We start from the raw sequence: 18,438 nt of genomic DNA, 5'->3' as shown, positions 1-18,438 counted from the left end.
GAAATCACATGAAATGATGGCTTAGGTATTTAAGAGGGAAAAGGCCTTAAAACTAAAGTATTTTTAAAGCTGCCCCCCTCCAAAAGAAAGAAAATAATATATGTAGTTAAAGGCATGTACAAAGGAGGCAGGAATGGTTGAACATGGGTCAGAAATGTTTAAATATTGAATTAGGATAATCAAATGTAGAGTGGGCCAATATTAAAGATAACAGTATGTGACAGCCATCTACACTGACCTACGTAAGAACCCAGACTTGCTACTAAAGACTAAATATTGCATTATTGTTGCTGTCTTTGGTTAGTTTATATTATGACTATAGGCCTACTGCAAATATCCCTCAAGCATTACATACTAATCATCTTAAGTGATATGTTCTTTTGATCTTGAATTACTGTTTGTTGCATCACCAGACACTTAAACAGCATGAAATAAAACATTGTGGTAAACATTCTCAGACTTTAGTCCTTGTTTACAGAATTGGGAAATAAAAGGAAAAACACCTGCCCTTCCTCATGCCTGGATCTCTTAGATGTGGTAACATGATGTCCAAGAAAACACACCACTGAAAGAGCTAGTCATGAACCCTTATTTTAAGAGGTACAGCTGGGGAAAGGGACCACTTATATTACTCTATATATCCTATGTGTGTAAGTTTAGACAATTTAGTCAAAAAATTAACCCAAAACAGTTGGGTAGACATATCCACAGGTCAATTTGAGTACTGTACCTTAACACTTATGCAAAAAGGAAACCATGCCCTTCTCTGAGTAGTGTAGCAAAAGGCAAGAGATTAGATGATCATGGGAGATCATCTCATCTGCCCCTCTAAAAAAAACAAAACAAAAAAACCCCAAACATATTTTAATAAGGTGGAACATGTGTTTTGAGTAGCTGACAGTCTTCATTTTTTACCCAAAAATTAGGAAACAAAATGTTGAAAGGGAATAACAGTTGTTCTTGTTGTTAATATTATGCTTATTATTTGGGGAAAGATATGGCAAAGATAAGTTAATGGCATTGTAGGAAGTTTTTTTTTTTACACTAATAGCAAAATTGTTTCTGTCAAGAGCAACACTTCTCAATGAAGGGCCATTCTTTATGTCAACCAGTCCACAAAAAATATAAAAAATAGAGCACACCACAGCAGTGCTGCAATTGTTGGTAATAAAATTTATTAAGAGAATTTCAATAGTTTCTAGTACTGCCTTTTCTTTCCTTTCTATAAGTTTCATTGGCTCTGGATAGTCCCAAATGATATTCGTAGTTTTTCCATGGTGTACTTTTTCAAAACTAGGTCCCTTGCATCCTTAAAGATCAATACACCCACTTGGTCTTTCCTAGATAGAATCAGAAAGCATGCCCTTGCTGTTATTCCACATCTAACTATTCTGTCTCTCAGACAGCCACAGCCCTGGGAACCATCCCTCCATGTTTGCCTTGGAAGCATTTCCAGAGGCTGTTTCTCAACTGAGCTTGTATTTGACAAATGCTTTATCTTTGAATGTGCAATTATCACTCTCAGGAATACTTTGAAAAAAGTGATTCCAGAGGTAATAGCTATGGTTGGGGTTCTGAGTTGCTATGTTTTACCTGTCCCTGCTTTTATCCCTTTGGGAAGTTATTTCTTTGAGTGCAAGTCTCCAGTAAAGTCTCTCTTTTCTGCGTGCCAATGCTGTCCTGGCTGTAAAGCAACTGATTACATATTTTCACCTTCATAAAGAAGGCAGTTTGCTATTTTGGTAAATAAGAAATTGTTTCTGTGAAGTTTCAGGTTACAGCTGTCGTCCTGTTTTTCTCTGCTTGGGCAGTGACTAGGATTTTTCTCATCCAAATATTCCCACCAGCTTTTCCGTATCATATTTTGACTAGAAGGACATGGGACTTTCCAAAAACCCCAACAAATTACTGTGGCTGTGCCAAAAGAAAGAAAGAAAGAAAGAAAGAAAGAAAGAAAGAAAGAAAGAAGAAAGCCAACTTCCAACAAGCAATTGTAATAGACAATTTTTGTCTTTAAAATAACCCTATTTATTAAAAGGTGGCTGAAACTCAGATAAATTAAAAAAAAATTTGTAGGGTCATTCTATGTCAATTCTGAAATAAAACATAACACTAGGGACCACCATGTGCCATCTAACTGGATGAAGCTTAAAGGGATTTGGCAGAATTAGAAAATGTACAACAACAACAACAACAACAACAACAACAACTTTATTTCTAACCTGGCATCTCTCCCTATAAGGGACTCAGGGTGGCTTCCAAAAAACAGAATGGCAAGCATTCAATGTCAAATGATCTCATTTTGTCTAATATGTAAGAAATAGTTTATCAAGCCTAAACTCAAAATTGATCTAAGTTCTGCAGATGCATAGTGCAGGTTATGGGGCAAAATAGGATACTGCTAAAACTCAGAAGTAAAAGTACATCAATTTAAAGTTGGAAAATTACATAGAATTGTGTGTAAATAGGTGGGAAGAAAAGTTCAGTGGTACTGAATTTGAAGTACCAGCAAAATAACTTTGCCCATGCATACACAGTATGTAAAAATGAGTCCAGATGAGAATGAAGGGTGGCTAGAGCATCACTTTTGGAATACAACTCAAAGGATTTCATATAAGTCTGACTTTGTGGAAGTGCCCTAGAAGATAAAATGCCTATAAACATGAGTGATGTGTTCTATAGACTATATCAATCCATAAAAGCAACCATTGTCCTGACTCAGCTGCCTGCATTACATTTCTATGGAAGAACTTTCTTACTTTTCCTTCTGCACCAATGAAGAAAGAGGAAAAGAGCAAAGAATATATGCCCCTTCGATTACCATTCTTGCTTTCCTTTTCCCTCATGTTTTAAGGTCAACAACAAAGCTGTGTCTGTCAAACTGAAAACCTCCCTTGCCTAGTTTCCAATATACCTCACAACCTCTGAGGATGGCAGTCATAGATGTGGGCGAAACGTAGGGAAAGAATGCTTCTGGAACATGGCCATACAGCGCGGAAAACTTCAGCTTCTCTGATAATATGATCACAGTTGTACCTCCACATTTGTGGAGTTAACTTTTGCAGATTTTATTACTTGCAGGTTTGGCTCTAGGACTCTCTAAGTCCTCCAGTATGACTCAATGGGCAACTCACAACAACCCAGTGATTCCAGCCACAAAAGCCTTCGACAACACATTGATTTTTTAAATATTTGTCATTTCCAAAGGTCACTAGGCTATGTGGAGTATGGATAGGTAGAATGGTTCACAAACCATGGAAAAACCTATACATCATATTCATATTGACAGCAGATATAGGGCATAAAGCCTTTTCTCCAAGCTCATCTTTTATTTTGAATGCTCATGAAGCTTGCCTAACTGAATCCAAAGGATCAGATGAGAAGAGGAAAACCAGGGAAAGCATAACAACAATAAATTTTAGGCCCATTGGCTACAAATTCTCCAGCATTCTGAAGAATATTTCAAGATATTCCTAACACTACTTATGTGCCATGCTTTCAGCTGCATTATCCCAGCATACACAAGACTGGGATACACATGACTAACTACAGAATAATCCACTTTGAAAGGCAACCGCTTTGTATGGCTAATAATTTTATAGATTTTTTTTGATATTCAGTTAAGGCACGGCTCACAACCTATTAATATTTATTTGTAAGCTCCATTTATATGTTGCCTTTTTGTCAATGAGCTCACAATGGCATACATGACTGTCCTCTCCACTTTATCCATACAACTTAGTGAAGTACATTATGCTGGGAAACAGTAACTGGCTCAAAGTCACCCATTAACCTTGACATGTCCAAAACCCTAATTATTACACCACATTGGCTCTTGAAGCAGTGGCACTTCTAGCCATTGTGCTATTCCAGAATAAGAGGCTTTACAACAGCACTTTGTTGATTTGTCTTTTGTATACTCACCTTCTTAAACTTTAATTTCCAGAATAGGAATTCTAAGGGTCTTTTTAGAGAAGTGGAAAAACTGCTGAAGTAAGGGATTTGAAAAGACACATGGCAAGAAAATCTAAACAGCATTAAAATTAATGATGTGTCAGTATAGTTGTCTATAATTTCAGTTTCCTCATCTGGATTTTCTAGCACTAAGTAAATTACCCTAATGAAAATAGGCAATTTGGATCCAACACATAGGTTATTTTGCCAATTGAAAGAAAACTGAGCACTGCAGGTAGATGTTATAAGATACAGTTCAGCTGTCACACATATTTCAGTGATAGGAAGCATATACAAACATATAAGTCACTTGTGTACCTATATTGCAGTGTATCTAAAATGACATATAATATGAAGTAAAACAATAAAATGAGAAGAGAATGAAAATTTACTGTCATTGTTTAACAACCATCTAAGAAATATAATCTGTGCTATTCTACTGCTAGGAACTGAAATTTATGGCAGAAATACATAGTTATCAGCCCAATTCCACCTTCACTTAATTGTTAAGGACAAGTTTTAGTAACCTGGAGAATTCTAAGTCACAAATTATTAATAATGTATGGTGACAACGCCAGTTGTATTTTTTGAATTCTTGGCAAATTGTCCTGAGTAGCTCCTACTCTAAATGAGACCCCTCACACCATTGTCATCACCACCTACTCAACTGTCCTCTTCCTTGGGACATCACAAATTGTAGTTCTTTAATTTAAAGAAAAACCTACTTTCCAGAAAAAGTAGATTTACACTGGTCAGTCTAAAAATAATTGAGGTTATGATGGCTTGCATCCCAGTTTTTGATACTGTCTTGAGAAAGGCGGTATACAAATATGGTAAATACATACATACATACATAGAAATATTATCTATCACACACACACACACAGACTATCAATGTTATTTGGAATTTTAACAGCAGACCAGTTCCTCTAATGACATTGCTACTAACAACTAGTCAAAATGACAGCCACTTAAAGGCAATGTGAAAAGACTTTTATCACAAAAACATGAAGCAGACTAAAGATAATGATGGTAGTCTTATATCATCACTCCTAACACACCCAAATAATGCTGCCAACTTCTGATTTGCAAGTTAATTAGTTAGACTTCACTAAGAAGGCACTCCAGAGCTTATATATTGTCCTGAAGAAAGAAAATTAAAGCTTGGATCAAGAATGTTTAAAAAGCATACGCCTAACTTTTTATCAGATATGAGTATTTTTAGCCCAACATTTTGTTTCTATAAACCAGAAGGCTTCCTAGAGCTTCAAAGTGTCTACCTCAACTCCATCCCAATTCCAGGAACTGATCCTTGCAAGGAAGGGAGAGAGAAAAGAAACTGATAGAAATTCTTGGATTCTAAAATGACGGGGACTGCTCAATGTCAGCTTAACACAGGCTGTCTGCAAGAGTCTAGGAACAATTCTACATGTGCCTCTGTCTGCATTATATAAACAGTGCTGATAGCACATTATTTAAAGAAACAAAACTATTTGTGCCTGTTATTACTTCTGGCAGAGAAATAATCCAAGCTGGGTTAATTTCAAAAGAGGACAATCATGACTCACTGCTACACTTTTAAATTACTGTTAGTTGTCATTGTACTATTTTCTGGAGAAGCATAGTAAACCTGCTTTCTGGGAATTGAAGGAAAGAGTGGCATCTATACTAAACAGGATGTATACACACGTGACTTAGAAGACTAACTACAGGTTTCTTAATGCAGAATGAACACACTTTTCTACTACTTTCAGAATTCTTTTCGAGAGACATACTTATCAGCCAATAATATCAAATTACTTTTTACACTTTGATCACATTTGATTTAAGTGAGATGTCTACTGCTGTAAAATAGTACTAGTAATGAGATTTTAATAATTTATTTTTTAAAAAGATGTAAAACAGCTACGGTGAGGTAGGTTTTTTTTGACAACATAATATTTCTGTTGTGGGTCAACAAAATACATACCCAGTTTAGACTAATGCACAAATAAAGAAATGGTGAGCATTATTTCCAAAATGGCATCACAACTCAAACCATGTTTAGATAGGTTCTTAATTTTTTTTTGCCCCTTATGGTTTTCCAAGATAGCAATCCAAAAGTCCCTTTGGCTTGAATGAAGTGGAAGATAGGCATTGAGCATATAAACTGACCAGAATACCAAAACAATTCTAGAGGGTCTTCAGAATTCTTATAACAGGATATATTTCAAAATTCCTATCAGTACCAACTACATTTAATTTAAATTCAGAAACAACTACATATTTTGTAACATTATATAATGATTCTCTCCATCAGTTTCCTATTTGCATTCTTCACACAGTATCATATTCCTACCCACTTGACGAGCAAATTGGTTACTCTTAAAGAGAAGGAAAGAGTTCTGCCAAAGACATTCTGCTTCTTTAATTTCTGGGCACATTTAAACTTGAATGAGGAGAAGCAGTGCAGAAAGAAGATATGGCATTAATATTGTTTTAATTTATAGTTTTTCAGGCTTGTAGCAGCAGGAATGAGTTTAATATAGTGATAAATTTATAACAGCATTTTACCAGGTCATGCTAGTAAACTGAGCTGCTTATTCCAGCATGATTGTCAAATTTCATTTCCTTGTGTCATTTAATGGGTGAAGTACAGATGTCACCATATATTCTGGCCACAGTTTAAATGTCTCTCCTCCTTCCCCCACAAGGCAGTGTGCTATTTAAACTAGTTCATGATAAAATGGTGGTAGAGGTTCCACTGATTTCGAGATGGAAGAGCAAATACTGCTGCTTCAGGAAAACAATGTTGAAAGTTATCTAACAAAGTCCAGATGTGGTGATGGGTCTAAGCCAGTAAATTTGGATTAAAAGTCATACTCGAGCACTGTTATATGCAAGGAAAGACACCCGTTATATGCAAGGAAAGACACCTGTTATATGCAAGGAAATACACCTCTGCAGCCCTGCTGCCTTACAACTCCTGGGCGGGCCGGCTCCATGGCCCCACAGCTTTTCAGTGAGAGTACTTCAATGGCCTAACTGCCCGCTGCTGGCCATAGCAACACCTGCGCCGGGCCATAGCAACACCTCTGCAGCCCTGCTGCTTTACAACTCCTGGGCAGGGCGGCTCCATTGCCCCACAGCCTTTCAATCAGAGTACTTCAACAGCCTAACTGCCCACTGCTGGCCATTGCAACACCTGCGCGAGGCCATAGCAACACCTCTTCGGCCCTGCTGCCTCCATGGCTCCACAGCCTTGAGGTGAGAGTACTTCAACAGCATAGCTGCTTGGCCATAGCAACACCCATTGTGTCTTAACTGTATTACATAAAGATCAAAATGAAGTCCAAAGAAAATAGTGCACAAATCTGAAACAATTATAATTTGTAAGCCGCCCTGAATCCCCTTTGGGGTGAGAAGGGCGGCATATAAATGTAGCAAATAAATAGATAAATAAATAAATATTCTGGAATTAATGCAAATAAAAATAATAATTTAATCAGCCTGTGCATATTTTATCTACCAGATATATGTCACAGCATATTTCTCAAGTCTTTAGATGCTGATTAAAGCTTATCACAATGTAAAGTGGTGTTCTGTAGTTTAGTCAGTAAAAGTCACAAAGAGAGTGATTTTTCTATGATATCTGTAGGGCTTTGGGTTTCTGAGGCTTACCATCACAAGCTCTTTAGGACAAAAATGTCACTGACTCCTATATATATGTTTATTGACACTCAAAGGATTCCTACATTAGTAAGGCAAGCTTTTTTATGAAGGGAAACTTTCAAAGGAGCCCACTTGCTAAAGAATTAACAAGAATGTCTGTCTTGTACAGATGTTGAGCAACCACAACATGAAGGCACGGAACATCGTTTCTCAAGATTTGGCTTCATCGGTAATTTTAAGCATAGATTCAACACATAATGGCAAATATGAGTGATACTGGTTGCAAAGAAAAAGATAACACTATTGATTTAGGAAAATGGCATTTGAAGTTATAAGTGGAGACAGCCTGGATTCAGCAGATTACTTCCAATTCAAAATATATTTACTAAGAAGTACTTTTCACCATATTGAAGAACACTGGTCTTTTCACCATATTGAAGAACATTTGACATGAGCTGATTGAGGACACTTTCATTTTTTTCTTACAATGTAATTAAATATGTGTTTCAATCAATCTTATACACAGATTAGTTGCCAGAACCAGAGATTATTTTCTTTTAGTAATTTTCAGGTGCTCAATAATCTCCTGTAATTTACAGAGTAGTTTAACTGAACATGGAGGCTCCTCCTCCATGTTCATTTTGACAGAAATGAACTAGAGAACTACTCCACTTTAAATCTGGTTGCTGCCTCCTGCAGAATTCTGGAACTTGTTGTTTAGGGAGGAGCCTTTAACAGCCTCACTAAACTACAATGCCCAGAATTCTGCAGGAGGCAGAAACCAGATTTAAAGTAGATTCATTCTCTACTGTGATGAAGTAGCAAGTGTGTGTTTTTGTGTATGTGTATCAGCTGCATTTTGTCACTCTATTTTGTACACAGATTATAGATACATATTGATTAGACATAGAAGAAAGGTGTGAAAATTGGAAGAAAGAAAATTAACACTTCAAGCTATGCAGATGACACTAGCAGAATCTAGCAGACTTGGAATGACTAGTGAAGAAAGTCAAGGAAGAAGTTCAAAAGCAGGATTATAGTTGAAGATCAATTTTAAAACACAGATGATTTACATAATTTTGACATAAATTAAGATACTGAAATAGAATGGAGACGACACTCAAGAAAGAAGACTAGAATGTGGAAAGAAAACTATGGAGGAATTAGGCAAGCTCCTCAAGTGTAAAGGTTTTATATCATGGAATACTGAAAACAGAACTGTCCATGGCACTGTATGTCAGATTTCTCTTTATGGTTGTGAAAACTGTACAGTGAAGAAAGCTGATAAGGAAGAGAAAATCAACCTATTTGAAACATGGTACTGGAGAATAGTTCTACAAATACTGTGGACTACCAAAAAGACAAATAAATATGTCCAAGAGTAAATCAAGTGTGAATACTCACTACAAGCCAAGATTACTAAACTGAACTCTTCACAATGATGCTTGGTCAGGTAAAGCGCAATAAGCAAAGAAGCTATGGTCCTAAGTTTCCAAGACATGAAAAGTCCTGCTGAAGACAGAGTTACTTGGCGGTCTCTCATTCATAGGATCTCTTATGAATTGAAGTTTGTTTGATGTCAATTGACAACATTTAAGATTTACACAATGTTTATAAAATCAATTGTCTTTTCAACATTTCAGCACTCAAGGTAAATAAATCTTAAAAGTTTGCAACAAATAGGTATATTTCTCCCTGATCCCCTTCTCCACTAATACATTTGTACACACAACAAGCTACAATGATGACAAGTGTAAATGAATTCATTCAAAGGCTTTCACAGCTGGAATCTCTGGGGTGGATCGGATGCCAGCCACAAATGCAGGCAAAATGTCAGGAGAAAATGATGATAGAAAACGGCTATACAGACTTGAAATCACACAACATCTTCTATATATTAATTGTTTGCAGATTTTTTTATTTGTTTACAGCACACAATACCTCCATGTCTCACATTAAAGCCCATATCCTTACTATCATTTCTGTAACAAAAATGGTATATATTTTTCCATGTTGTCTAAGAAAATAACACTCAGCACTCAGTAAGACTGGCAGACTATCCTTTATACAATGCCTACTTTGAAGGTTTTTAAAACAGCCACACTGTCTGTTCTGTGTCCCAAAGGGAGTGTAGCTTAAGTTTCAGTGAGTGGTATATGACTGGGAGACCTAAGGAAAACTGGATTCAGGTCAGCTGCATTTTTGTCATCTGTTTCATCTTTCTCATCATTATTTCCAGATGGTTAAAATAGTAAAAAAAATCTGATATAACTTTTGCTTCTCCTTCCCCTCCCAACAATCAAATCTGATTAGCCCTTCCCATTGTAGGTCTTCTACCTTTTATGATACTGTGGGGATTTCATAAACTTTTGACTTTCCTGATCCCACTCAGAATCACCGGTTGCTAATAAATCAGTCAGGGCTTCCAGCCTTTTTCTATTAGCTCCTTCATCCATACCTCTCCTTCTGCTGTTGCCAGGGATTTGCGATACTAATTCAGTGGTCTAGCTTACCTTAAAATATCACTATCAAGAAGAATCAGAGTAACTGAATAAATTGTTTATGCTTCTCCTTGAGGTAGGATATTGCCCCACCTTTTCCTAGAATGCTATGCAAAGGTGTAGAATCATAGAATTTTAGAGCTCAAATGGGCCAAAAGCTTTAAAGTACAAAAATAAATAATTATTTCAGAAGTATCTTGACCAGAATGGTTTTAATGCCAGTGATACTACACCAATTTTAAAACACTTGAGGATCTGCTCTCATCTGTTGTTGTTATAATTACTTAGGGGTTTTTTTATAGAGATAAATATATAGGTAAGTCATGTGTTTCTTTGGTACACATATGGTATAACACAGTTTTCTTTGGTTATAATGACACATTCACATTTTTTATTAGTTCTCATAGGCATCTTGGCACTTTTCAGTAATCTGAAGAGTGACAACCTCCTTGACTTCTTGGGTTGGAACTTGAGGGTTCTATTTGTTCTTGTCAGGTCCTTCCCAGAAGATGGTGGCAGAGCACTAAAGCAACATGGTGACTGTATTGGTCTTGTTCCTTGTATTATTTAACAATTACACAAAACTGCCAGGAGAGGATATCCAGAGATTTAGACTGACACACAGGCCATCAGTATTGCTGATGATCATTTAGCATTATTCCTTCACTTTTGTACAGTGGCACTTATTTACTTACTTACTAACTTACTTACTTACTTATACTGTATTTGTATATCGCCTTTCTCAGCTCACAGGCAACTCATTTCACATGCCAGTAAGGTAATGCTCAAAATCCTGCAAGGTAGACTCCAGCCATACATGGAGTGAGAGTTGACAGATGTACAAGCTAGATTTAGAAAGGCGGAGGAATGAGAGACTAAATTGCCAATATCTGTTGGATAATAGAGAAAGGCCAGAAGTTTCATAAAAACATCTATTTCTGTTTTATTGACTATTCTAAAGCCTTTGAATGTATGGTTCATAATAAATTGTGGCAAGTTCTTGGTGATATGGGGATACCAAGTCACCTTGTCTGTCTCCTGAGAAATCTGTATAATGACCAAGTAGCAATAGTAAGAACAGACCACGGAAAAACAGACTGATTCAAGACTGGGAAAGGAGTACAGGAGTACTCACACTATCTTTTCAACTTGTATGCAGAACACATGATGTGATGTGCAGGGCTTGATGAATCCAAGGCTGGAGTTAAAATTGCTGGATGAAACATTAACAACCTTAGATATGCAGATGATACTACTTTAATGGCTGAAAGTGAGGAGGAGCTGAGGAGCCTTTAACCAAGGTGAAAGAAGAAAGGGCAAAAGCTGGGTTGTAGTTAAATATAAAAAAACCAAGATTGTGGCAACCAGACTGATTGATAATTGACAAATAGAAGGAGAAAATGTGGAGGAAGTGACAGACTTTGTATTTCTAGGAGCAAAGAATACTGCAGATGCAGACTGCAGCCAGGAAATCAGTACACTACTTGGGAGGAGAGCAATGACCAATCTTGATAAAATGGCAATGAAGATCTGCATAGTTAAAGCAATGGTATTCCCCGTAGTAACCTATAGATATGAGAGCTGGACCATAAGAAAGATTGAGCAAAGGAAGATAGACGCTTTTGAACTGTGGTGTTGGAGGAAAATTCTGAGAGTGCCTTGGCCTATAAGATCAAACCAGCCCTTACTCCAGGAAACAAAGCCTGACTAGAGGGAAGGATATTAGAGGCTAAGATGAAGTACTTTGGCCACATAATGAGAAGACAGAAAAGTTTGGAGAAGGTAATCTGGATCATGTTTTGATGATGAGACGATAGTGAATGGCTATTGTAGTAATTGTTAATTGTTTATTGTTTATTAATTGTGCAACTGTATTAAGTTGATAACTGCTTTTATACTGTAACATTGAATTCTGCTGTCTCTTGTTGTTGTGAACCGCTGTGAGTCGCCTTCGGGCTGAGAACAGCAGTATATAAGCAAGGTAAATAATAAATAAATAAATAAATAAATAAATAAATGATGCTGGGGACAAAAGAAGGAGAAAGGAAGAGGGGCCGACCAAGGGCAAGATGGTATCCTTGAAGTCACTGGCTTGACTTTGAAAGAGCTGGGGGTGGCGACAGCTGACAGGGAGTTCTTGCGTGGGCTGGTCCATGAGGTGATGAAGAGTCGGAAGTGACCAAAATAATAAACAATAATATGTAATTTCAAAGGAGATCAAATCAAATTAATCTGAAGCCCTACTGTTACAATTGGAGCAGTTCTGGTATGCCACAGAAGTCAGGCTGAAGGCATTTTTTTAATAGAAAAAGCAAGCTTTGGCTCTTATTACTAATAAACAAACATGCAAGACTATCCATTGTAGAAAGCACAGCGGAGACATATTATAGACATATCTTCAGATGCTGTTCTTATGATGGTCAGAAAGAAACTAATAGGGGCAGTGGTGCTTTAAGCAGAGGTGTACATTTAATCTTCTATGGATAAAATAGCGTAGAAAACTCCACTGTCCCCAACTGTGGGAATGCCAGTATCTATAGAGAACTAGTTATAACTCTTGTATCCAAAAATGGTTTTCTGTTTCTGCAGAACTGCAGTGATTTGATACTACAATGTTATTCATTTAATGCAAAATGATACCGACCATCTGAAGAGAGAACTCATTCCTCCAAAATTTGAGCTAATAGTGTAGTATAATGTAGAATTCTTTCCCCTCCTCATATTTTTGAGAAAAAATTCAAATACCAAATGCCATGGAGCATTTCATCAGCATGCTGAAACCAGATTATGCATTCTACTTTAAAATTGGGTTCAAAGGCTTTTGTTGTTATACAGTCATCTTGCTATAGTGACAGCATTTATTACTCTTCCAGTAAAGTTGAATATTACAAAAATGTTAAAACCGACTTCTGACTTGCTTTAATGTCAGTTTTAACTATTGGAAAAAGATCTTAATTGAGAAAACTTTAAACATTTTATTTCATTATTAAATGTTAAGTGAAAAGCCACAGCTATCAGAGCAGTAGTGCTTTTGAGGAATTTTTTTTTTATAGAAAGGATTTTTGGCACCAATCTACCGCCTTTGGCAACATAATATTTAAGTATAACAGCAGCAAAATTGAAGAAAAATCATGGTAGCATGATGGCCGAGGACTCAAAATGTTAGCTATGGCTGACATTCTGACTAATTAATTTTAAAAAGCCCCGATAGTGTCATTAGTTAGCCAAAACTCATTCATAATACTTTAACTGATCTCTCCAGTTTTCTAAATATAGACTTTGAATCTTTCCTTCAAAATAACACATTGTTTGTATTAGCCGGAGAAAGGAGGTAATTGGGTAGCTTCCCCCCTGAAAATATCTGTATCTTTTCAAGAAACAAGATAAGTTAAAAGTTTTTTCATTTGAGTGGAAACCCCCCCCCCCCCACTAATGCTGAAGAGTATTCTCTTTCTTGAGATAAACAACAACAAAATTAAGAAGAATTCCAAAACATAGGACAAAATAATTTTCCAAATAAATCTCCTAGTTTAGCTCAACATTTAAATAAAAGACTGCATATACAAGACTCTCATATTTACTCACAGGTGATTTACTACAAGATAACATACATTTTCTAGTATTCTTAATTTCATTACTGCAACAGAATGACCAGAAATTGGGGTTATTATAAAATAATGCCCCGATTTCAAAAATTCATGGTAAATGTTTTAGTGAACATACATGTATAAACCCTACAACAATGTGAATGGGAAGTCTTCAAGATATATCCACACTCATATGTGCCTCCCTGGTGGGGTAATTGCATGAGCAGGCAGTGTTTGCACATCTGGTAAGGCAAAATAGCTGCAACTCAGCAGCAGAAGACATTCTGTGTCCTACAGTTTCAAAGCATGAAGTCTGTAGTTACAATGCAACAGGCTTTTAGAAAGTGGCGCCAGATGGAAAGGCGATTAGACGCTTGTTCACACAGTTTAACAAAATGGGCTGTTTGTGCAAGAAGACATCACCTGGCCACCGGAGCTGTGAGTGTCATTAACTGCAACATGTTGCAACATGTGTGGCAGGAGCTGGACTACTGTTTAGATGTGTGGTACGCGACTGGTGGCAGCCATATTGAACATCTTTGAGTGTGGAAAAAAACTTGAAGACTTCCCCTTCACATTGATGTAGGTTTTATATGTGTGTGTTCACTGAAACGTTTACCATGAAATGTTGAAATCGGGGCATCCTTTTGTAATAACCCTGTATAGGCATAACAATAGGTTCTCCATGCCAGCATACATCTGTAGGGAAGCCGTTCTTCTTAGGATTATTTTAAGAGCCTTTTCATTAATGCACTCTCAGAGGCTTGAGACAGATTTCTACTCTCCAACAAGTTTCAGTCATCTACTGTTCTATCAGATAACTTGTATTAAAAATGTTTCATATGACATTATTATGGACAGGTTGCTTACTCGTAACTGTGTTTCAAGTGATCCTATGTGAATTCATACTTCTGCGTCTGCAGAAGTCCTAACCGAAAGCTTCTCCAAGATCTAGCTTCAAATTTTGGCGGTAACTCCGCCCACTCCTCCCCAGGGTATAAAAGGCACCCGGCCCGGCGGGTCCTTGATTCCTAAGTTGCAAGCAGCTAGAAAGGAGGAGTTTTGCATGAGTGAGGGGAGGAATGGGCGGGATTGTGTGAATTCACAGAGGATTACTTGAAGAAACAGTTACAGGTAAACAACCCGTAACTTCTTCGTGGTCTCTGTGAATACAGACAGATGGAGACTAGCAGGTTAAGGTGCAGGAAGGCAGGATACATGTCAAACCGATACCAAGGTAGTGCAAAAACAGAACTCAGTTTACTGAGTCGGTAAACCAGTTATTGGCCACAGAACAGATGGGTCAAAAGTGCAGTCATAACTTTGCAGAACGACCAGAAGAGGTCGCAAGCAGTGCAATGAGAAAGTCTTATCAAGCAAGAAAAGACCCAGAGGCCTGGCTGAACACCTGTGTTACAAACAATATGGACATAAACCGTCCAGTCAACAATACAAATAACAATATAACAAGCATCAAGGCACCCAGCACATACTTTTGACAGTATAACCAAACTTTTTTTTTACTTTGTTTTACAGGTAAGAGCAGCAATGAAGTGCACAGGGCTATATGACGTTTCGAGGACCTCAAAACCAAGTTTGGGGTGAACAGTGAATTCGGCCAAGGCATTTGAAAGTAGAAGAAACAACACCATTTCAACAGGATTGACTTAGCACAGATAAACCACATCGCGTGTCTTTTTTTCTTTTCTTTTTTTACAATAAAGACATTGATTTGTACCCTGAAATTGTCTCTAGTCTTTAATGGTATCATAGAGGGAAAATGGGTTGGTCTCTACGCCATGCAAGCCATCAGTATGGAGCGGCCAAAGGGAGTTTCCCAGGATGCCCTAGAATCCAATCCAGTGCGTGACAAAGGTTACTGGTGTAGACCACTTTACAGACTGGCCAGGGGAGGAGGCTTTCGAGCCAGCTCATGGGCAAGGTCGATGGCCAATGCAATCCAATGGGAGCTTCTCTGCAGGGAAATCTGAAGGCCCACAGATGACTGGGCGTAGGAGACAAACAAGTGTTGTGTCTTGCACAACACTTGAGTCCTGTCCTTATAGATGAGTCAGGCCCTCTTGACATTGAGAATATGGAGCTTTTCTTCAAGGGCATTGGAGGGGGGCTGAAAAAAGGTCAGGAGGATAATGTCTTGGTTGTTATGAAACAGGATGGCATGGAGGTCTCAGGATGGCATGGAGGACTTCCGAAAGGCCGACTAAGAGTGGATCCTCCATGCTATCAGGTGAAGGGAAGGAACATTGGGGTGGAGGACTTGTTTGTTTTACATCAGGAAAAAGCAGGGTGTCTGCAGAAAAGTATGATGCTAACCCAAGAGAGGGGCATCAGGGTGGGGAACCACATATGCCTGAGCCAGGCCGGAGTCACCAGGATGCAAATGGTTTTGAAGAGACAGATTTGTTTGATCACCCTTGATATCAGAGGCAGGGGAGGGACGGCATAGAAGTTCCCAGTACAGGAAAGGAGAAACACATCTCCAAGACAGCCCTCAGCATCTGGTTTCCTCCTGGCTCTGAAAAGTTTCAGTTGGGGGTTCTGTTGGGATGTGAAGAGGTCTACTGATGGTGAACCCCACTTGTCAATGACCTTGTGTAGTTCTCAAGGGCCAGTCTCTATTCATAGGAGGTCAATCCTGAGCAGCTCAGGCAATCCGCCAGGTTGCTCTGTTTTCCTGTCAGGTGGGTTGCCATCAGGTGAATGTTGTGCGCAATGCACCATTCCCACAGATGTATGATCAGCATCAGTAGCTTTCTTGATCTGATGTCGCCTTGTTTGTTTATATAGTACATGGTGGTTGTGTTGTCTGTGAAAACCAGGATGTGTTTTCCCTGTACAATGGGCACAAACATTGATGGCCACGAATAAAGCGAGGAGCTAGAGCAGATTGGTGTGATTTTTGTTTTGTTTTGTTTTTTTGAGATTTAGTGCTGGGGCTGATATTGTTTTTATTACATTGTTTTGAAACATGTGTAAATATAGTGTGATAAATAACTCATAAACCCATGTTATTCTTTGTAGTTCTATGAATTCACACATATGAGTCTAACTGTGCCTGCACAGATCCTAATGGAAAACTTCTCCAAGTTCTAGCTTCAAATTTTGCCAGTAAATCTGTGCACTCCTCCCCAGGGCATAAAAGACACCCTGGCCGATGGCTCCTCAGTTCTTCTTTTTTTGCTACCACAGCTACCACAGAGCTTTGCTCTTCATCAGAATGTTGACAACGAAATTAAAACGCTGCACAACTTGCTCTGTGAATATTCCAGACTCCAATGGCTACATTGCCATCTTCATCCTCCATGAAGATCACCTTCAAGAGGTCCCATGAGGAGGTGATAAGGGCAATCAATCACAGGATAGAAGAGGCAGATACCAACAAAAAGTTTGTTCAAGTATCACTAATAGCTCAACAGGAGATGACAGAATTGTTGGGCATTGAAGAGATTATAATACAGATGCCAGGTGGCATTGTTGGGCAAGTGGGCTTATTAACAAAAGACCCTCCACATAAATGCGCAGCAAAGTAACTTAGCAGCAGCAGCGCGACCCACCACCAGTAACCAAAAGAACAGAAACAAACAAACCAATGTTATCTCTTCCATAGGAGGCTTTTCCTTGCAACAAAATAATATAGTTGCACTATTTACAACAACAAGGTTTTCACAACACAAATAAAGTCCTTTATAATTCCTTTTTTACTTTCATGCTGGGCTTCTTCCTCATGCAGATAAACAGCTTTGCTCTCACAGTGCCTCCTCTCATGCTGAATTACACAGGAGCTTCACATAGTAGCTTTACACACAAGGTCTTTAACCTGGGGCTTCTTTCACCAAAGCTCCTCTCACATAGAGGTTTACCTCACATTCCTCAGGATGACACTAGCTTTGGCCCACTGACTCTAACAGGCTTCAGCCTACTAACTCTCTCAGTGCTTGACTCACATTTTTGTAATTAAAAATATCTAGTTTAATTTTAATATTTCTGATAGGCAAGCCTGCACAGGCAAGGCTTTCTATGATAGTAATACAATTACATAAAACTCTCAGTCCGATGCCACTCAACCTAACACTAGAAATGTCTACTGTTCTCTTACCTGTTGCTTCAGTTGTTGCACCAAGCGGTCTTTCTCTCGTTTTAGTGCAGCGACTTCATCTTGGGTTTTTTTCTTGGAGGACGATAGCTCCAAGAGAGCAATGTTGGCATCTTTTTCACTAATGGCAGCTAGAAGGGCTTCTTGTCTGAAAAAGAAAAAGTGAAGGCTTAATTATGTTTATATTTGCCACTATATAACTGTACTTTATGCTTGTAACATATTTCTGACACCTGCCCTGGGCTCATCTTTTTTTTTTCTTGAACTTTGTGACAATTGTTAAATCTAGGAATTCTTGCCATTCTGATTCAGCTCAATTTATTATTTACTTCACTTGTATACCGCTTTTCTCCCCCCACATAATTATGGCAAAATTTCATGCCTCACATACAGAAATGTAACATAATGATAACACAATTATCAATTAAATCATAAAACACAACATTATTTAATATTAAAACATGGAATTAAAAACATATCAATACAAACATTAAAATCACACAATCCAACAATTGTAGTTTATTGGACATAATCCCGGATCATTCCTTGTACTGCTTAGTGCCCAAAGGCTTGGTCCCATAGCCAAATTTTTACTTTTCTTTTGAAGGCCAGGAGGGAGGGCGCGGATATA

General features: G+C 38.0%; 1 protein-coding gene across 14 annotated transcripts in view; it reads right to left on the bottom strand.

Moving 5' to 3' along the window:
• The window catches only part of ERC1 (ELKS/RAB6-interacting/CAST family member 1), a 167,247-nt gene that overhangs the window by 25,533 nt on the left and 123,276 nt on the right, over positions 1–18,438 (bottom strand). For all 14 annotated transcript variants that reach the window (XM_067469263.1, XM_067469264.1, XM_067469265.1 and 11 more), the window contains one exon: positions 17,811–17,955. In XM_067469263.1, coding sequence (XP_067325364.1) covers positions 17,811–17,955 — 145 coding nt within the window. The remainder of the gene's footprint in view (positions 1–17,810; positions 17,956–18,438) is intronic.

Source organism: Anolis sagrei, chromosome 5 (assembly GCF_037176765.1).
Source record: "Anolis sagrei isolate rAnoSag1 chromosome 5, rAnoSag1.mat, whole genome shotgun sequence".
Lineage (NCBI taxonomy): Eukaryota > Metazoa > Chordata > Lepidosauria > Squamata > Dactyloidae > Anolis > Anolis sagrei.
The sequence above is the reverse complement of the archived record's forward strand: the minus strand, read 5'-3'. Positions and strand labels throughout refer to the sequence as shown.